The sequence below is a fragment of the Hemitrygon akajei genome, chromosome 32 (assembly GCF_048418815.1).
Source record: "Hemitrygon akajei chromosome 32, sHemAka1.3, whole genome shotgun sequence".
Lineage (NCBI taxonomy): Eukaryota > Metazoa > Chordata > Chondrichthyes > Myliobatiformes > Dasyatidae > Hemitrygon > Hemitrygon akajei.
The window spans coordinates 4,037,802-4,060,319 of record NC_133155.1 but is presented as its reverse complement, the minus strand read 5'-3'; the positions used below and the strand labels follow the sequence as shown (position 1 = coordinate 4,060,319).

Genomic DNA, 22,518 nt, shown 5'->3' with positions numbered 1-22,518 from the left:
GGGCAGGGAAAGCACTCTGGCAGCTTGCAGGGATAAGTGCCGGTGGGGAGGGATGAACAGACAAGGGAATCACAGAGGGAGTGATCTCTGTGGAGAGGGTGGGGGAAGTAAAGATATGTTTAGTGGTAGGATCTCTTTGAAGATGGTGGAAGTTGCAGATGATAATGTGCTGGATGCGGACACTGATGAAGTGGTAGATAAGGACAAGAGGAACTCTGGAAGTACTATGGCAGCGGTAGATGGCATGAATATGGATTATGGGAAATAAAGAAGATGCGGGTGAGGGAAAGCATCAACAGAAGAGAGAGGGAAACCCCGAACTTTAAAGAAGGTGGACATCGCTGATGTCTTGGAATGGAAAGCCACATCCTGAAAACAAATATGGCAGAGATGAAGAAATGGAATAGGATTTTTACAGGAGGTAGGTTTAGAAGAGGTATAGTTGAGATAACCATGGGGATCAGTATAAAAGATGTCAGTAAACAGTTTGTCCCCAGAGATGGAGACAGAGAGATCGAGAGAGAAAGAGAAATGGACCAAGTGAATTTAAGCGCAGGGTGGAAGTTAGAGGCAAAGATGATAAAATTGACAAGCTCGGCATCGAGTGCATGAACCAGCAGCAATGCAGTGGTCGATGTAGCGGAGAAAGATTTGGGGAGTATAACCGCGGAAGGCTTTGAGCATCGACTATTCTACATAGCTGACGAAGAAGCAGGCATAAACTGGGCCCATGCAAATGCCCATGGCTGCTACTCAAGTTTGGAGAAAGTGGGAGAAGACGAGGGAAAAATTGTTCAGAGTGAGGATCAGTTCTGTCAGATAGATGAAGGTCTCCTTCTACATTGTAGTGAGTGCGAACTTAGTCCAACTATCTCCCCTCATTAAATATCTCTGCCCTCAGAAGAATCAATATGGTGAATCTTTATTGTTTTCCCTCTAATAGTAAGTTTGTCTTTTCATATTTAAGGAGACCAAAACCATCACAGTGTGGTCTCACCAATGACCCATATAACTGGAGCAATACATCGTTGCAGCTAATCTGAACTCCTCTGGAGGAGGTTAGCATACCATCTACCTTCTCAATTGCTTGTGGAACCTTCTTTCAGTGACTGGTGTACAAGAACACTCTTTGTACAGCAACACTTCCCGTTCCGTGTATCATTTCTCATCCGGGTCATTTCACCATTCCCACACTGCTTCCCTTCCAACCCATAATATGTTTTCTGGGTAAGCACATGGGGTTTTCTGGACACAGGAATCACAGTGAAGCTGGACGGGTCAGAATCTTCACCCCACTCCAGCAGCCATTGACACTTTGCCTACTACGTACATTCTTTATTTATTGAGATACACTCGGAACAGGACCTCCCAGTCCTTTGAGCCACACTGCCCAACAATCCCTGATTTAACCCTAATCATGGGACAATTTACAATGACCAATTAAATCTAACTGTATGTCTTTGGAACATGGGAGGAAACTCACGCACTCACAGGGAGAACATACAAACTCCTTACAGGCAGAGGTAGGAATTGAACCTGGGTCATTGCTGCTGTAAAGCGTTGTGCTCCCATGCTGCAAATTCAACTCCAGTCTGATTCTTCTAGTGCAAAACTAGGGTTTCTATTGGAGGCTTCTCCTTCAACCTAAAGCTTCTCCTCTTTCAAAAGACAAAAATGGAAGATTACAACTATTCTGTGGAAAAAAACAGGGAAATGTACTGGGGTAATATTTATCTTTTAACCCAGAATACCAAAAGAGAGGATCTTATTATCGTGTTGTTCTTTTTCCAAGCCTGGTGTTCAAAAATTAGCTGCCATGTTTCCTACAACACAACACTTAGGGGATGCCCTGTGGTTGTAAACAGCGTTTAGTATATCTGGAAAAGAGATATGAAATTGCATCTCAGCATTGGTCAAAAGCTGCAATGACAGTGGGTGGATGAATATCAATTTCTTTCCATTAACTTTTTCCTTCCCCTTCCCCTCTTCTTCTATTCCCCACTCTGGCCTTTTAACACTTCTCACCCACTTATCACCTCCCCTGGTGCCCCTCCTTCTTCCCTTTCTGCTACGGTCCACTCTCCTCTCCTATCAGATTCCTTCTTCTCCAGTATTTCATCTTTCCCACCCAGCTGGCTTCACCTTCACTTTCCAAGCTAGCCTCCTTCCCCTTCCTTCCCCCTTTCCTTCTCAGTCCTGAAGAAGGGTCTTGGCCCGAAACGTCAACTGTTTACTCCTTTCCGTGAATGCTGCCTGACCTGCTGAGATCCTCCAGCAGCTTGTGTGTGTTGCTTTGGATTTCCAGCATCGGCAGACTTTCTAGTGTTTATAATGTCAGTGGATAGCCTTCCTTCAAATGAAGAGTCAATAACAGAAGAGGAGGCAAAAGGAAATGGAATAAACAAGATAACAGCATTCACTGGAGGAGTATCTGTTACATACTTGTGAACAGTATTTGGATTTTGCCAGGGCCAAGATTAATTTGATGATGGGCTGTGACTGGGAGACCAGGGGTGAAACCGTATGAATCAACGCAGTAAATTCCTTCTTGGGCGTTAAACCTGAAATCGCAAAGTTGCAAAAAATTAGTGCCGAGAAGTAGTGCATTAGAGCAGACTCAATAATTAGACACAACTATAAATAAACACCAGAATATTCGGATACTCTAAGAAAAGGAAAGGAGTTTTAGTCTTTGTATATGCCAGAGTTCCACACTTACCCATATCCAGGTAGTAGAAAGGGTAATCGGCTGTATGAGTTGAGTATTGAGGGAGCACAAATAACCCTCCAGGCAGTTTGTTCCACATGAGTTTATTTCGTGACAAGTGTGTGAATATCCTGTCCTTGATGATCTGCCAACCAGAAATGAATGGGGTTAATTATCGACAGAGTAGCTGTTGCGCCACAAATCTTAATTTACTGAATGCTTCTTTCTGATCATTGACGTTCACCTTCCACACCTCATTGCTTCTGGTCACTAGGTCATTAACCCAGCCGGTTTGCTACCGTACCAGTAATGGCCGTCTTATCCCGCTGAACTGCGTAATGAAGTTGAGTAATTTATAAACGCAAGGGGTTCTGCAGAGGCAGGAAATCCAGAACAACACACACACACACACACACAAAATGCTGGAGGAACTCAGCAGGTCAGGTAGCGTCTATGGAGATGATTAGATAGTGGATGTTTTGGGCCAAAACTCTTCACCAGGTCTGGAAAGAAAGGGGGATGATGCCAGAACAAAAAGGTTGGGGAGGGGGAAAGAGAGGGCAAATTAGAAGGTGAGGGGTTGGGGAAGGTGGAATGAAGAATGAAGCTGAAGTAAGAAGGCGTAATTTAACAGGGTAGTGGTAACTTGCCGTCAGGTAGGAAGGGAATAAACTTGTTCTCCAATAACAGATTCTGCAGATGCAGGAAACCTTGAGCAACACTCACAAAAGGCTGGAGGAACTCAGCAAGTGCATACAATGCTGGAGGTTGGGCATCTACCCAAACAGACCTTTCAGGAGAGGCCACACTTCACCAGTGAGTCTATCAGAGTCATCTATCATATCCACAGCCCCCAATTGTGGCCTCCTCTACATCAGCGAGACCTGATGTAGATTGGCGAACTGCTTCATTGAGCACCTTGGCCTTGTCCACCACAAAAGGCAGGATCTCCTGGTGGCTTCCCATTTCAATACAACTTCCTATTCCCATTCCTAGCGTGAAGGTTTGCTAGTGCTGTGGTGGGCAGTGGGTGGTAAACTAGGGTTGCACAGGGATGGGAAACAGAGTGTTAGAACAGATAGTGGAGTGGTTGTGGAGAAAGATGTTGTTAAGCCTATACGCTACTAATATTTTGAGCTGCACATACTTCAATGCAGGATGTATTGCTGGAACAGCAGATGAGCTTGGGGCACGGATCAGCACGTGGAATTATGACATGGTAGCCATTCATAAAACCTGTTTGCAGGAGGGCAGGACTGGCAGTTCAGTGTTCTGGGATTCTGCTTTAGATGTGATAGAGTAGGAGGGATTAAAGGGCATTACTATTTAGGGAAAATGTCACGGTGATGTTCAGACAGGACAGACTGGAGAACTTGGCCAGTGAGGCTTTATGAGGAATAAGAAGGTTATGACCACATTAATAGGATTATTTTAGCAGTCCATGGGATTTAGGGTAGCAAATTTGTAGAGAAATCACCAGCACTTCAAGAAATACAAGGTTGTGATAGTAGGTGATTCTCACTTTCCAGATATTGACTGGGACTCCCATATCGTAAAAGGGCTGGATGAGATAGAGGTTGTCAAATACGTTCAGGAAAGTTTCCATAATCAGTACATACAAGTCCCAACTAGATAGGAATAGTAGATCTCCTATTAGAGAGTGAGACAGGGCAGGTTTGGTAAAGGGAACACTTCGCACCTAGTGATCACAATGCCACTAATAATGGAAAGGACAGGTCTGGTCTGCGGGGTGAGGTTCTAAATTGGAGAAAGGCCAAGTTTGATGGCATCAGAAAGGATCTGGCAGGTGTGGACTGGGACACAAGCAAGAGAAAACCTGCAGATGCTGGAAATCAAAGTAATACACGCAAAATGCTGAAGGAACTCAGCAGGCCAGGCTCCATCTATGGAATAGAGTAAACTGTTGACTTTTCGTGTCAAAACCCTTCATCAGGACAGGTTGTTTTCTGGAAAAGGTGTGCTGGGTAAGTGGGAGGTCTTCAAAAGTGAAATTTTGAGAATAGAGAGTTTGTGTGCTCCTGTCAGAATAAAAGGCGAGGATAACAGGTTGAGGGAACCTTGGTTTTTGCGAGATATTGAGGCCCTGATTAAGAAAAAGAAGATGGTGCACACAGGTATAGGCAGGCAGGAACAAATCAGGTACTAATGGAGTATAAGAAATGCAAGAGAACACTTAAGAGGGAAATCAGGAGGGCCAAAAGAAGACATGAGGTTGCTTTAGCAGACAAGGTGAAGAAGTATTCCAAGGGCTTCTACAGATATATTGAGAGCAAAAGGATAGCAAGGGACAAAATTGGGACTCTGGAATGTCAGAGTGGGGAAATCCATGCATGGAGGTAGGGGAAATCTTAAATGTTTTTTGCATCTGTATTTACTCAGAAGATGGACACAAGTGCATAGAAGTGAGGCAAGGCAGCAGTGAGGTCATGGACCCTTTATAGATTACAGAGGAGGAGATGTTTGTTGCCTTGAGGCAAACTAGGATAGATAAGTCTCCAGGGCCCAACAAGTTGTTCCTTTGGACCCTTTGGGATGCTAGTGCAGAACGTGCAAGGGCTCTGGCAGAGATATTTAAAGCATCCTTATCCATGGGTGAGGTGCCGGAGGATTGGAGGGCAGCTAATGCTGTTTTGTTGTTTAAGAAAGGCTCTAGGAATAAACCAGTAAATTATAGGCCAGTGAACCTGACATCTGCAGTGGGAAAGCTATTGGAAGGTATTTTACCTACTGGATATTTAAATAGGAACTGATTAGGGATAGTCAACATAGCTTTGTGCATGCTAAGTGGTTGAGGAAGTTACCAGGAAAGTTGATGAAGACAAGGCAGTGGATGTTGTCTTGATGGGCTCTAGCTAGGTCATTAACAAGGTTCCACATGGGAGGTTGGTCAAGAAAGTTCAGTCGCTTGGCATTTAAAATGAGGTAGTAAATTGGATTAGACATTTGCTTTGGGGAATAAGCCAGACAATGGTAGTAGATGGTTACCTGTCTGGCTAGAAGCCTGTGACCAGCAGAGTGCTGCAGGATTGGTGCTGGGTCCATTGTTGTTTGCCTTCAATATCAATGATCTAGATGGTAATGTAGCTAACTAGGTCAGCAAATTTGTGGATAACATCAAGATTTAGGGTGCAATGGATGGCGAGAAAGACTATCAAGGCTTGCAATAGGTTCTGGACCAGATGGAAAAATGGGCTGAAAAATGGCAGATAGAATTTAATGCAGACAAGTGTGAGGTGTTGCACTTTGGAAGGACCAACCAGGGTAGGTCTTACACAGTGAATGGTGTGGCACTGAGAAGAGTGGTAGAACAGAGGGATCTGGGAACACGGATCCACAATTCCTTGAAAGAAATTTGAAAAATTCCTCACTGGCCCATCTCCTCTCTCTGGTGTCCCTCCTCCTTCCCTTTCTTCCATGGTCTACTGTTTCTACCTATCAGCCTCCTTCCTCTTCTGTCCCTTACCTCTTCCAGCTATCACCTCTCAGCTTCATTATTGAAACCCCACATCCACCCACCCACTTTCCCCCTAACCTGATCTCACCTATCACCTGCTAGCTAGTAGTCCTTCTCCTTCCCCCACTTCCTATTCTGGCTTCTGGCCCCTTCATCTGCAGTCCAGGTGAAGGGTCTCTGCCCAAAACCTCAAGGTTTTGATCCAAAGCGCCCCATCGGGACTGGACAAGAAGGAGGCAGAAGCCAGAATAAGGTGGTGGGAGGCCGGGGTGGGGGGGGGGGGGGGGGGGGTCATTACATCGATACTGCCTGACTTGCTGAGTTTCTCCACCTTTCTTCTGTATGTTGCTCAAACAATGTTCTATGTCACTATGCTCCCTGAATCCCCATGGAGGTTGTCAGGTTGTCTACTATATGGAGAAGCTAACCAGCTCCCTGGCTGGATGCAAGCCACTAATACCTCTCTTTTTCTCTCTCAGATTTATTAATTGAAATTTGAATGTAGAAATTACTCTGCTAGATGAACAACCATCAAATATTGATAAGTGTTTTATGTAGTAAATCTTTGGTGTCTTAAAATCACGCAGTAACAATTGAATGTTGTTGTATCAAAGTACTTGTTAAACTGGAAAGAGTAAGTGATTTCAAATTTTTGGGTGTCAACATCTCTGAGGATTCATCTTGGGCCCAACATAATGATGCAGTTACAAAGAAGGCACAACAGTGGTTATATTTCATTAGGAGTTTGAGGAGAATTGGTATGTCAGCTAAGACACTTGCAAATGTATACAGATGTACTGTGGAGGCCTTCAAACTGGCTGCTTTACCATCTGGTATGGGGAGAGGCTGGTGCTACAGCACAGGGTCAAAATAAGCTGCCGAGAGTCAACTCCATCATGGGCACTGCCCCCCCCCCCCCCCCGTAATATTTAGGACATTTTCAAGGAGCAATATCTCAAAGAGGCAGCATCCATCATTAAGAACTCCCATCAACCCACATCATGCCTTGTTCTCATTGCTACCATCAGGAAGGAGGTACAGAAGCCTGAAGACACAGACTCAGTGACTCAGGAACAGCTTCTTCCCCTCTGCCATCCGATTTCTGAATGGACAATGAACCCATGAACACTACTTCACTAATTACTTATTTTTATACTTTTTATTTAATTGAACTATTTAATATATAATTACTTACTGTAATTTATGTTTTTTTCTCTATTATTATGTGTTGCATTGTACTGCTGCTGAAGAGATTAGAAATTTCACAACATATCCCAGTGATATTAAACCTGATTCTGATGTTACACAGAAATAAATCCATTTCCCTTCTTTTTTGATTATCTTTTTAAAAACATCCTGGGAAATAAATAAAGCACAATACTCTGGTGATCTGATGACTTTTTTCTAAGCTAGTATACCAGCCAAATATTTCAGTATCCTAAAGAACAGGAATCAACGTTGCATCTTTATTAGCTGAGCAGCCAGGCTGAAACAGGGACTTTAACAATTCACATAATAAATGTAGTCAAAGAGTCCAGTTCAGTCCATTCCACGGTACATTGAGTTTCAAATTAAATCTATTCACAGATGGAGAATAATGACTGTGAATTTACTGTGGGGAAATACAGCAGCTAATTGATTAATTGACCACTGATCAACTCATAGAGCCAACTTTGATTTTGCAGATGGCTCACTGATGCAGTACATTTAAAGTGGAGGTTGATAGGTTTTCAATTAGTCAGGGCATCAAAGGTTATGGGGAGAAGGCAGGAGAATAGGGTTAAGAGGGAAAATAAATCAGCCATGATTGAACGGTAGAGCAGACTTGATGGTCCGAGTGGCCTAATTCTCCTCCTGTGTCTTCTCCCTCACAATGCAGCAAGGCTCCATTTGGCTCACAGCTGTCTAAGTATATGAATGAGTGTCCGGTTTGTAAATGATCAGGATGTTAGTGATTGTGCAGGGAAGGGGGAGTTCGTATGCATGGTTTTAGAATGTGGCACTGAGAGCTGGAGTCCATTCCTTCTCCTAGTACTATCCCCTTTGCCTTGTACCACACCCCTGTCATTCTCTCATTTTTGCCTTATTGTAAACTTTTTCTTACACTTTTTCTATTTTTTCTCTTTTGTCAAAACATTTCTAATTTCTTCCATTTCTGACAAACTTGTTCACTGATACTTCCTATAGTGGGGGAATTAGGACCAGAGGACACAGCCTCAGAATTGAAGGACCTCTCTTTGGAACAGAGGTGAGGAGAGATTTCTTCAGCCAGAGGGTGGTGAATCTGTGGAATTTATTGCCACAGGCAGCTGTGGAGGCCAAGTCACTGGGTATATTTAAAGCAGAGCTTTATTGATTAGTAAGGGTGTCAAAGGTTACAGGGAGAAGGCAGGAAAATATGGTTGAGAAGGATAATAAATCAGCTACAATGGAATGAAGGAACAGACTCGATGGGCTGAATGGTCTAATTCTGCTCCCATGTCTGATAGACAGTTTTCCATCAAGTTTCATAGAATCAAAGATCCTATTGGAAAGGTCATGGTTATCTAACCCAGGGGTTCCCAATCTTTTTTTTTGCCATAGACCCCTTCCATAACCCAGTGGTCTGTGGATCCTAGGTTGGGCACCCCTGACCTAAGCCATATTCCCTTTTTGAGATGTGTCTAATTTACTCCACATTGTTAGTTGGAAAGGGTCAGTTACTTAGAAACTGTCTGTTATGCTGCTGGAGTTTAGCGTAGCAGTGAAGGTCCTCCATCTGTGTCTGTCCTTGGCTATCTTCTCTATCATGCCCCAGGTGTTGTTCAGCATCATCATTTCTGCCTCTACGGTACAGTATCACGTTGTCTTTGGTCTCCCACATTTCCTCCGCCCTTCAGGAGTCCAGTCGAGTGCAGTCCTGATGATGGAGTTGGCCTCTCTTGTCATTGCGTGCCCAATCCACCTCCAATGTTTCTTCATGATGATCGTAACCATGTCCTCTTGATGACATTGATGGAGTAGGGTGTGGCTGGAGCTCTCCAAAGGGTCAGGCAGCCCACCAACTCTGTGCCAACCAGCAAGCACCAGTAGACATCTGGGTTAGACCTTACAGGAGTGAAACTGCACAATTCAGTGAGGTAATCTTCTTCCTGGGAGTTAAACCAGTAACCACAAAATAACAACTAATAAGTATCGAGAAGTAGTGTATCCGTATAAGTTCTATTAGCCATAGCACCAGAACGACAGGAGAGCTATTGCAGCCTACTGCTTATTGCAAGGAGTTTGTGGAAGGCTTGCCTGAAATTCTATATAGTCCAATAACTTGTCTTTGAGATTCGAAGTAGGATTTGACTTTGTCTCATTTCCTTGGAATTTGATTAATGCTGGTTTATTTTCAAAGTACTGTACACATTTATTTTTGTTTGTCCTTCTTTCCCTCATTTTGTTTTCTTTCTTTGACTTACACTGAATTTAATTTCATGAATGTCAATCCTCGTGTGAAAAAAAGAAAGCAAAGGTATTCTTCTCAGTTAATCTGCTGGAAAATCTTCATAGGTGATTAAACAAGAAGGTGTCATTCAAGATTTTGAATTACATCTTAGTTATACCACAAAAGAAAGAAAAAGAGATGGAAAGTCAAATATATATTAAAAAAAAAGATTTAAAAAATTAACATGTTCTTAGGAAATGACACAAAATCAATTTCCATTTATATGGTAGTTAAAATCTACCAAAACATCCTAAGGCACTTCAGAAATATTATCAAAAGAATTGTTGCCAAGCCAAATAATAATATTATTAGCATAGGACAATACAAGTGTTTTTTGTGAAGCAAATTTTGCTCAGTGATTCAAAGAAGTGAAGAACATTAGGAAGACAAAGGTGTGAAAATGAATCCTAAAGAGTTGGGTCTTCATACTTGAACATAGGTAACCTCTTGTGAGGTTACAAACTCATTCGTAAGGCCAGTGTTGTTGTGGGGGTGGAACTGGACTCTCTGACGGTGGTGTCTGAAAAGAGGATGCTGTCCAAGTTGCATGCCATCTTGGACAATGTCTCCCATCCACTCCATAATGTACTGATTAGGCACAGAAGTACATTCAGCTAGAGACTCATTCCACCGAGATGCAACACTGAGCGTCATAGGAAGTCATTCCTGCCTGTGGCCATCAAACTTTGCAACTCCTCCCTCGGAGGGTCAGACACCCTGAGCCAATAGGCTGGTCCTGGACTTATTTCCACTTGGTATGATTAACTTATTATTATTATTATTTAAGGTTTTCTATCTGTAATGGAACCCAATTTCCCTCGGGATCAATAAAGTATGTCTGTCTGTCTGTGAGCAATTCACTTTAGGGTTAAGTGGAAGGACATAAAAGATCCACGGGTTTTGTAGAATCATGAAAGACTACAGAGCTAAGAAGAGGCAGGAGCACAATCTTGAGGCAAAGATACACCAGAGTTAAATTTTCATTGAGAAGCAGATTGCTAGGCAATTCTTCTTCTTCTTGTAGTTAAAAGTATATTTGGTTTCATAATATGCCAGCCTTAATTCCTTCCAACTCAGCTCCAATATCAGTGGCTATCTGGTAGCAGCTGCTATCTCATGCCGTCCATGTATTTTAAGCAGAATATTTTAGCAAGCTATGCTGTAGTGACCCTCACACACATGTGTGGATGTGCAATATCCTCTCATTAAAAACTGAAAATAGCAGAGAACGCTGTTGTCCTTAACAGAAAATCCAGCCATTCTCTCCACAGAGCTTATCCGACGAGAATCACTGATCATGATTAGGAAGAGACAACCTGAAATACAATTCTACAGCTTCTGGCTCATCGCATCTATTTTGTCCATCCTCACTAATCCCAGTCATCTGCATTACATCTGTATCCTCCAGTGCCTTATTTAATTAAATCCCTGACTAAATGTCTATTTAATTATAGTGATTGGCCCTTAACCCACCATCTCATCTAGTAATTGATATTTGGAACTCACAACTCTGTTTTGAAAAAGAAATACCATCAAATCTCCTTTAAAGCTCCTTTAGTGTAAATGTCTCAACTTTCATATTCTATGCTCTGACCGATGGTGATAAGAATGTTTTATTGTTTCTTCATCCTATCTTCCTGTGTTGGCACTTTCAGGGAAGTAAGGATTTGAAACCTTAATCCTAATTTTGAACCATACACCTTCATCCCCAAGGTACCTCTGTTCAACAATATTTCTTACCACACCACCATTTACTGTATTGGTCCTACCCCTAATTTATCTTTCAGCTTGCGAATGACAAGATTAAATTCCATTTGCCATCACTCTACCCAAGCTTCCATCTGATCCATATTTTGCTGCAGCCTTAGACAACCTTCCTCACTATCCACAACATCATCATCGTTGGTGTCATCTGCAAGTTTACTAATCATGCCTCTTAGATTCACCTCCAGGTCATTGAAATGTATCACCAACAACAAGCATCCCAGTACTGACCACTGCAGTACACTGCTGGCAATAGACTTCAAACCAGGAAAGGTACTTTCCACTGTCACCCTTTGTCTCCTATCACCAAGCCAATCCTGCATCTAATTAGCTAGCTTGTCTTGGATTCCATATGGCTTAATCATTTGTGATTTTGTAAAAAGTCTCACTAAAGTCTATACAGACAGATCACCATCCTGCTTTCATCACCTTTTCCATTATCTTCTCAAAACTCAACCAAGTTTCCTCTGCACAAAGCCATACTGACTGACCCCAATCAGTTGCTGTCTTATCTCTTATAATTTTCTCCAATAGCTTCTCTACCACTGACATAAGGCTCACCAGCTTCTAGTTACCTGGTGTATCTCTGCTATCCTTTGTAAATAAAGGAACATCAGCTATCCTCTGGCCTTCACCCATGGATGCCAATAAATCTCTGTCAGGGCCCTAGCTATCTCTTCCATTGGTTCCCACAGCAGCTTAGGATAGATCTCACCCAGTCATGGGTATTTTACCTACGTGTACGCATCATTATGACATTAAATCCCACCTCTTAATACTAACCTGCTCTAGATTATCCCACAAGCCTCACTGAACTCATGACCTTCCATGTCCTTCTCCTTGATGAATACACTAAGCATTAGAGCACAGAAATAAACCATTTGGTACATTCAGTCTGTGCCAAACTGTTATTCTGCCTAGTCCCATCGACCCACAACTTGGACCATAGCCCTCCATACCCCTCCCATCCAAGTATTTATCCAAACTCTTGTAAATGTTACACCCTCTAAATGAAGAAGTTTCAACTCAGGTTTCACTCAAATATTTCACCTTGCACCCTTAACCTATGACGTCTAATTTTAGTCTCATCCAACCTCTGGAAAATGCCTGCTTACATTTACCCTATCTATACCCCTCATAATTTTGTATACATCTATCAAATGTCTCCTCATTTTCCTGTGCTCCAGGGAAAAATGTTCTAACTTATCTTCCCCTATAACTCAGGTCCTCAAGTCCAACATCTTTGTAAATCTTCTCTGTACTCTTTCAATCTCATCAATATCTTTCCTGTAGGTAGATGATCAGAACTGCACACAATACTCCAAATTTGGCCTTGCTAAAGTCTTATACAACTTCAACAGAAAGTCCCAACTCCTGTACTCAGTACTCAGATTTAAGATGGTCGATGTGCCAAAAGCTCTTTATGACCTTATCTACCCATGTCACCACTTTCAGGGAATTATGGATCTGTATTCCCAGATCATTTTGTTCTACAGCACATTTCAGTGCCTTGCCATTCAGTGTGTAGGTTCTAACCTGGTTTGTCCTCCCAAAATGCAACACCTCACACTTGTCTGTATTAAATTCCATCTGCCATTTTTGAGCCAATTTTATTTTCAGCTGGTCCAGATCCCATTGCAAGCTTTAATAGCCTTCTTCTCTGTCCACTACACTTCCAATCTTGATGACATCTGCAAATTTGCTGATCCACTTTACCACACTATCATCCAGATCAATAATACACAGTGCAGATGAAAAACAACAACAGACCCAGTACTGATCCCTGGTAGATCACTAGTCACAGGGCTCCAGTCAGAGAGGCAACCATCTACTACCATTCTCTGGCTTCTTCTATGAATTGAAGCCAAGCCAATGTTGAATCCAAATGAAAAGTATTCATTCAGAACCTTCCACACAATGCTTGGCTAAGGTCCTTAAGGAAACTTTCTTTTTCTCTGGCATTCCGTTAGTCCTTATATACTTTGAACATCTTGGGGTCTCTTTAATTTCACTTGCCAGAGATAATATTGCCCTTATAATTTCTTTCTTACATTCTCTGTTACACACTCTGTACTCGCCAAGATATTCCCTCAATCCCAATCCCAATCACTTTCTAAGGATAAGGATTTGAAATGTGAGGCATTGCTGTACCTGGAATAAACAAGCTTGCTTAAGGGGTCATGGTTGAAAAAAAAACAATGAATTAAACAACTTATCTTCCCCCACCATTTAATTCAGGCACCTTCCCCCTTCCCTCTCAGTGTTGAAGAAGGAAACTGGCCCGAAATGCCGAGCCTTTACTCATTTCCATGGATGCTGCCGGACCTTTTCAGTTCTTGCAGCATGTTCTGTGTGTTGCTTTAAACAGCCTACTGCTCAAGTTTGGAATCTAACAATAACACTTTTGGAATTATTCAGTCTGGACATAAGAACTGCAGGAATTAAACGAGCTCAAGGCAGAGACTGGGGATAATAAGATAATGGAGGATCTTTTATTGATGAAGAGGATTTTGGGCTGAAGCTCTGCTCAGAGTCAGATACAGCTACAAACATGGTAATAATTTGGCTCTGTCTATTTTGTCCCTATGCCAGGCTAAGCATCACATGAAAATTTACAAGATTTACCCTTTGGAATGGACATAGCTCTGCTCTGCAAAACATTTTCCACTACAGTCCTCCTTACCAGACCAGATCTTGTACACAGAGATGTGTGCTTGGACATAGTCAGCAGCTAGACGACAGTGAGATGAGGACGAAGACAATGTCTTTCATTATGTTAGCTGTCACTTCGCCTGAGCCAGAAATCCCCAGCCTTGAGGCTTACTCGTGTGATCATCATAGAAATCTAGACAGGTGACTATCTGGAATTCTCTACCCTAGAAACTTGCGGAGGTTAGCTCGTTAGAAATATCTTTAAGGAGGTAAATGATTTTTTGGGAGATTTGGGGATTGAAGGCTATGGGGAACTGGCATCGAGAGAGACCTGAGGCCATGATCATATTGAGTGACAGGACAGACTGGAGGGGCCGAGTGGCCTATTAATGCTCCTATTTCTTGTGCTGTTGTGTAACGAAGTCTTTTGATCAGAAGCCACTATTGAAATGAGCAATATTGGTGAAGCCAATTGTGAAGAGAAACCACTCTGGATTAAAAGAAAGAGTGAGTGAAGTATCCAGTGCCTGCTTTTGACTGACACTAACCACAACACAGAATCAGGTTTATTGGGTATTGTGCAGCCAATTTGGAGAAAAGTTCTCTCTAAGGAAATGCTGCCCAGAGTGACCGGATGGTCCTGGTTGTTAATGCTTAAGTAACAGGTTGTCCCATCTTTCAAGTGACACTCAGAAACACTGTTTCCTCTGAGCTGTGAGGGTACATGCCTCACAGTAACTGAAACGCTCCCATGCACATAGCTCTTGTTGCCATGCAGATGGAATTTTCTTTTATATAATTTGAATATAAAGTGCTGCTCTGGGTTGGGTGGCAGGGTGGAGATACATCTCTACCAAAGGAGCTGTAAGGTGCTCCTTTCATCCGGCAGCCTGTAGGTCACCCTTGGGAAAGGTGTGACACCTGATCCGGGTCACATGAAACCATGGGAGCAGGTGGTAGATGGTTGTATGACCAGCAGATGCATATCACAAGTCCTGGTATGCAACCACTGATGCCAGGTAGACAACCCTTGAAGAGTATTGATACCGTCCAGAAGAAAGCAATGGCAAACCCCTCCTGTAGAAAAATTTGCCAAGAACCATCACGGTCATGGATAGACCATGATCGCCTGTGGCACATGAGATAGCACATAATGATGATGAAGGAAGTGCTAGATAGTTTTCAGGATGTGTAAAAATTTCTGCCTTAGAGCAAAGGATTGGTCCATGCAGCTTGAACCGTTACTCAGAAGGGTCTGGTTGAAATTCACAATGAGAAGACACTGAACACACTCCATTAAAAAAAAGTCCCCAGGATAGGCTTGGCTGATAGTTGGTTGATGTTTGCAGTTAGAGCCCTCCTATTTTCTTTGTCATTGTGTGTGAAGTCAGATTCTCGGCACTTGCTGTGCTGATGTCTAAGGACCATTCAATAATAGAAGGGGAGGACAGGACATCAGTTTCAAAAAACATCACAGAGTTGTCAGACTGTCCGTGGAGAAAGAGACATATCCTTCACACTTAGAGATTGTAGCTCAGTTCTCTTTAAAATACAGGTAAGTTAATGTTGTGCAGCTGTTACAACCGTAAGACATAAGAACAGAATTAGGCCACTCGGCCCATCGAGTCAGCTCTGCCATTCCATCATGGATGATTTATTATCCCTCTCAACCCCATTCTCCTGCCTTCTCCCTGTAACCTTTGATACCATGACTCATATCAGCTTCCATTATAAACATAGTCAATGACTTGGCCATCATAGCCATCCATGAATTCCACAGAGTCACTACCCTCTGGCTAAAGAAATTCCTTCTCATCCCTGTTTTCTGAGCAGTGCCCTCTGGTCCTAGACCCCCACTCCCATAGGAAACATCCCCTCCACATCCACTCCATTTAGGCCTTTTAATGTTCAACAGGCTTCAATGAGATCCCCCTTCAATCTTCTGAACTCCAGTGAGTACAGGCCCAGAGCCATCAAAAACACAGTATAACAGCTCCTTCCCTTCTGTCATCCAGTTCCTGAATGGACATTGAACCCATGAACATTACCACACTACTTTTTTATTTCTATTTTTGCACTATTTAAGTATTTAATATAGATACTTACTGTAAGTCACAGTTTTCTTCCTATTATCATGTACTGCATTGTACTGCTGGCGCGAAGTTAACAGATTTCACGACAAATGCCAGTGATACTAAACTTGATTCTGATTCTTATGTAAACCACTTTCATTCCTGGAATTATTCTTGTGAACTTTCTCTGGACCATCTCCAATGTCAGCACATCTTTTCTTAGATGAGGGGCCCAAAATTGCCCACAATACTCCAATTGCAGTCTGACCAACGCCTCAGCTTCACATTCTTGCCCTTACATTCTAGTCCTCTCAAAATGAATTTGTTAACACATTTAAAATTTGTTAGGTTTATAAAAATACAAACTAGGAATCAACGAGGAGACTCGCTCAATATTTCAAAAACCTGGAATAAACTAACTACACTAAATGACCCAGAAGCATCTTAACAAAGGTCAGTGTGACAACTGGGAATGTCACCTGTCTCCTTTCTGTCAATTACAGGCAACCAGCGTTCTGCCAGTAATGAAAGTCTCAGCATCTACAAAACTGGAACTAGGGCTAGAAGGTTAATTAAACTACACACAGCAGTCTGGGACTTTAATCAACTTCAATCTCTCTATTTTAATGAAATGTGCTGGGTCACATATTGAGACATTACCAGGTTATTCACGGGATAAGACAGCAGGTGTTCTTTACATAAACCACAAGAAAGTCTGCAGATGCTGGAAATCCAAAGCAATGCACACAGAATGAAGGAAGAAATCGGCAGGTCAGGCAGCATCTATAGAAATGAACAAACAGTTGACGTCTTGGGCCGAGACCCTTTTTCAGGCTTGGAATGGAACGGGGGGGGGGCGGGGGGGGGGGGGCGGCGGGGAGATGCCAGAATAAAAAGGTGGGGGGAGGGCAAAGAGGCTGGCTGGAAAATGATAGGTAAAGCCTGGTGGGTAGGAAAGGGCAAGGGATGGAGAGGAAGGAATCTGATAGGACAGGAGATTGATAGGCAGTTGAGAAAAAGTGAAAGGTCAGTGGGGAATGGAGGAAAGTGAGGGGGTGAAATTTGTTTACCAGGAGGAGAAATCAGTATTCATGCTTTGAGTTGGAGGGTATCCCGATGCAATATAAGGTGTTGCTCCTCCACACCGGAACAGGAGTGGGAATTGGAATTAAAATGTTTGGGAACCAGGAAGTCCTACATGAGCAGATGGTGCAGAGAAGCTCTTTACATAAAATGCCATTTAATTTAGGATTACTTTGAATGAGGTGTAACAGGATGGCGTGTGTGTATGTGTATTTACTCTCAGTGGTCACCTTATTAGTTATCTCCTGTACCCAATAAAATGGCCACTGAATGTACATTTGTGATTTCTGCTGCTGTAGCACATCCAACACATGGTACAATGTGTTGTGCATTCAGTGAGACTCTTCGGCATACGTGATTGTAATGTGAGGCTATTTGAGTTACTGTTGCCTTCCTGTCAGCTTGAAACAGTTTGCTAATTCTCCTCTGACCTCTCTCATTGACAAGGAGTTTTCGCCCTAAGAACTGCCACTCGCTGTATGTTTTTCTTTTGTTTTTGCACCATTCTCTGTAAACTCTAGACTCTAGAGTTTATCCCACAGACCCCTTGCTTACTGGGAAGGCTCCATGGCATAAAAAAAGGTTAGGAACCTCTGCCCCAGAAACTGTTGTGCTTGAAAATCTCCAGAGACCAGTATTTTCTGAGATACGCAAACTGCCCTGTCTGGCACCAACCATCATTCCATGGTCAAAGTCACTTAGATCATACTTCTTCCCCATTCTGATGTTTGGTCTGACCAACCACTGAACCCCTTGACCATGCCTATATGCTTTTATGGGCTGGCTAGTGGTGTAGTGGTATCAGCACTGGACTTCAAGGCAGATTGTCCAGAGTTCACAAGCAGCCGGGTTCCAACCTGGGCAGAAGGAAGGCCTGGCAATCCACCTGCCATGAAAACCCTATGGACCCTGTGGTCCATGAGGTCACAAAGAGTTGGACTTGACTAAACGACTGAACAACAACAAACATGCTTTTATGTATTGAATTGCTGCAAAATGATAGACAAATTAGATATTTGCTTTGACAAGCAGATGTCCACGTGTACCTAATAAAGTGGCCACTGAGTGTACGAGTGCTACAACTAATAGCAGAGATTGGGAATAGTCACACTGTTCGCTAGTTCATAAATGGTCAACTGAAACAAGCTTGACCATGAGGCATAGATCGAGAGGTTAGCCAGAGGCTTCTCCCCAGGGTGGAATTTTAAGGTGATTGAAGGAAAGTACAGGGGGGATTGTCAGAAGTTTTAGCGCAGAGAGTGGTGAGTGCCTTGCTGTATTGGGCTCTACGCACGGTGGTGCTAGAGGCAGATACATCAGGGACATTTAAATTTTATTTATTTATTGAGATAGAGAGCCTAATAGGCCCTTCTGGCCTTTTGAGCTGCGCTGCCCAGCACCCCCGAGTTAACACAAGCCCAATCACGGGACGATTTACAATGGATGATGGAAAATGGAGGGCTATGTCAGAGAGAAGGGTTAGATTGATTAAAATGTTGGCACAACATCACAGGCCAAAGGACCTGTACTGTGCTGCAGTGCTTTATGATGACAAGAACATGAAAATGTGCTCAAAGGAACAGTCAGGATAGAACAAAAATACGTCAGATTTATCAGGTCCCTCACTTACCTCCAGTGTGGTTGATACAATCCTTTCTACAGAAGAAAAATAAGCGTCCCATAAGAACTGGGTGTGTTGTCGGAATGCCAAGATTTTGTCATTGTCAATGGACCTGACTGTTGATGGAATCTATAAAATAGATAAAGAGAAGTGTTAGTCCAACCTGAAAAATCAGGGACAGATAATTAATGTGTTCACCACTTGCTGTTAACCTGCTTTTCCTCCTTGTTTGAAGAGAATTTGTATGTCACCAAAGACACTCGCAGATTTCTGTGGATGTACTATGTAGAACATTCTAACTGACGGCATCAACATATGGGTTGGAGAGGCCTCTGCACAGGATGAGAAAAAGATGGAAAAAGTTGCAAGCTCAGCCAGCTCCAACATGGGCACTGGCCTTCAGCATCCAGAACATCTTCCAGGAGTGATGCTTCAAAAAGGCAGCTTCCATCATTAAGGACCCCCATCACCCAGGAAATGCCCTCTGCTCAGTGCAGCCAGCAAGGAGGAGGTACAGGAGCCTGGAGACACACATTCAATGTTTCAGGCACAGCTTCTTCCCCTCCATCAGATTTTTGACTGGACAATAAACCCCTGAACACTATCTCAGTACTTGTCCCCTCTTTTTTTGCACTACCTGTTTATTTTAACTTTTTTATATATACTTTTTGTAATCTATTGTTTTATTGGAAATAATTTGGAAAATGTGTAACTAGTGTGATTGTTGGTTGAGTTGAGCTATTCTCTGATCTTGGCTATTAACTGTGCACTGCTGTTGTCTCCTCGTATGGTGACAAATCGTTTGCTGATGAATTGCTGATATTGGAAAACAACTAAACTCAACCAATTATTATGTATCACAATGCACTGCTGCAGCAAAGCAACAAATTTCACTACATATGCTGGTGATATTAGACCATAAGATTTTAAGACATAGGAGCAGAATAAGGCGATTTGGCCCATTGAGTCTGCTCTGCTTTTTCATCCTGGCTGATCCATTTTCCCAGATGTATTAAACCCCATTCTGATTCTGGGATTGGACCTGTGGCGGCCAGGCACCAGCACATCATGGATAACTTATGTCCCGTTACTTATTTGCTGATCTCTGAGCTTCAGGAGGCCTGGGCAGAATAGGTCTTTGATGCCGGCAGATTAAACACTAAGTTGCAGCATTGCTCCTGAAGCAGAATTCATGTATTGATGTGGGGATTGAAAGCAAAAAAAATTACCAGGCAGTCTGCATTGACATAGAAATGAAGCCTGGACATTACAATCAATGTTTATTTATTTTAATCTGATCATAGGTTTGAGACCTTCCATTGGTCAAGGTCAGCGACGGATACTGCATTCCAGCTGTCTGTTTGATACTCCAAGGGTCGGAAGCTTGTCGTAGGGTTTGGAGGCTTGCGTGCCTCAATGCAAGCTATGGAGAGCTATGTTCGCTAGAGTCAGGGCCTTGCGCTTTGATTCTTGATAGGGTCACCCATGCCAAACAAGTCAAATAGGTCTGTTAGAGGTCAGACTAAGAGTGGACAACCAGCCCTCGAGGTGTGGGATTTAAGCTCAGGGCTAACAACTCTGTCAGATCCAAAAACAGAACTGTTACAGAAACAGCAATGAAAATGGAGGGCCTTCATTGCTGCCCTGAGCTGCAGCAGCATAATGGGCAGGAAGTGAGTGTCTACGTGATACACAACCCAGTATGCAAGCCAGGGCAGTCCGATATGGAGAAGAAGTTGTTGCCCCTGCAGCAGGCTCCCCTCTCCACGCAGCTCATAAACCCAAAGGAATGGCAGAGACTGATGCAGTTTGTCATCAGCAGCACCGCAGGAGTTGCCAGTCAATGCTGAACTGCCTCAGGGATTCCAGCTGCAGATTCTTCTTCAGGGTTTACTCCCGAAGATTTCCCCACGAGTGGGTATAGATGCAAGGCAGTGGAGGTTTGAGATCAGTTTTCCATCTCCTAGATGAGCTGCCAACCACGGCTGATTGAGCCCCATCTGCCGAAATATCATAAGTAAGGAAACACTTAATAAGGATAAATAATTAGCAATCAACAATATCTGCTCCATTAGCAGCACAGAGTTGCCATCTATCAGGATGGTGTCACTCAACCGCTTTCATCTGGATTACAACAAGCTGTGAACCACTCGCTTGATAAGGCACAGGGAGCATCAGCATTTCATATGAGTTTAGCTTGACACTGGGGCTTGAACCCATGACCTTCCTCAGATGCAATTGGCCCCTCACTGAACTGTGTCTCATACCATTAATGAAAGGAGTATTACAGCTGACAGAAATGAATGAGATCACCTGAAGTGCTGGGATCCATTTCCAAGTTGGACTACATTAGCTGATTGCCTATGTAGTCTTATTAGACAGTCCCTTGGGAGTGAGGGTGATGGCTTGCTTCTACTCCAGTTATATGTGTTCTGAGTCATCTGATAAAGCCAACGTGGGAACCAAGGACACCTTCCTAGGTGGAGCAGGAGGTGTCAGGTAGGTAGCTAATTTGGGCATGGTGGACTCTACCCACTGTTTATGTGGACCTTTTTCCCTTCCTTGTTCTTTATGCAGGGATTGGAGATCTTCAATGATATCTCTTTGAGCAATCTTTGGAATTGGTGGGAATATTGCATTGTTTTCAAGGAAGCTCGGCGCACATCCTGAAATGTTCTCCTCTGACCAACTGGAACTCCCTTCCAGTGACAGAGCTCAGCACTCTGAATCAAGCATGTGAGTGGCCTGCAAAATGGAGCTGACTAAGTGCATCCAGAACCTCAGTACTGGGCATGTTGCCTGAATACGGATGCCCACACTGGCTCCCTTCTCCTCTTGACGGATTTTGCCAGGAGACCATTCCTATAACCTTTCAAGTGCCTTGAGATGCTCGCTGTAGGCAATACAGAAACAGATGAAGAGAGGGAAAACTGCTGCTGATAGACGTTGAGTCTTGTGTGAAGTTGTAAATATACTTTTTCTCAATTGACCAAAGGCTGTGCTGCAAATGGTGAATTTCAGCATTGATGTCCATCTTTACAGAATTGCGACTTCTGCTACTTCAAGAAGTGTTTCATGTTTTTCAGGCTTAGCTATATTGACCATGGATGGTGCTGCACATCAGGGTAGGTTGGTAAGAGACGTTTTGTCATGGCGTGCGTTGGCAATGATTGAACCCAATTTTGGAGGAACAACAGACTCCCGTGTAGAGGTGGAAACAAAGGTTTATACACAGGAATTCCAGCAGAACATCACTGTTTCGACTGAGTGACATCACGAGGCAAATCTTTCTCAAAACAAGGACCCTGCGTTAAGTGTTAATCCAGAATCTGCTTTAAATAGTCACAACACGGAAAGCCCGTGCCAGTCAAAATAAACCTAACAAAATTAAACTGAAAGCATAAGGGCTTAACAACTCTAGTTAAGACAACAATTAACAAATACAAGTGCTCCAGAAACCTTAGAGCCCATTGCTCTATGGCTCGCTGCAGTCTCGCAGGGCTTGTGACACCTTTAAGCGTTCCCTGTGAGACCTCCCTGGAGTCGCCACAGCCATTGTTCCATTTCTTGAAGCTGATCATGACTATGGCATCTATCAGATCTGGCATATCCTCTTGCACTTCGGCCAGCTGGTAGAATGAGGAACAATTTAGAAGAGTTTTCACAGTCTCC

At 43.1% G+C, this 22,518-nt stretch overlaps 1 protein-coding gene across 1 annotated transcript in view; it reads right to left on the bottom strand.

Moving 5' to 3' along the window:
- Positions 1-22,518, bottom strand: part of LOC140719730 (exostosin-1-like) — a 331,105-nt gene that overhangs the window by 43,180 nt on the left and 265,407 nt on the right. Inside the window, exons 4-6 of the mRNA XM_073034553.1 lie at positions 18,856-18,975; positions 2,720-2,852; positions 2,443-2,561 (exon numbers count right to left, since the gene is read on the bottom strand). Coding sequence (XP_072890654.1) covers positions 2,443-2,561; positions 2,720-2,852; positions 18,856-18,975 — 372 coding nt within the window. The remainder of the gene's footprint in view (positions 1-2,442; positions 2,562-2,719; positions 2,853-18,855; positions 18,976-22,518) is intronic.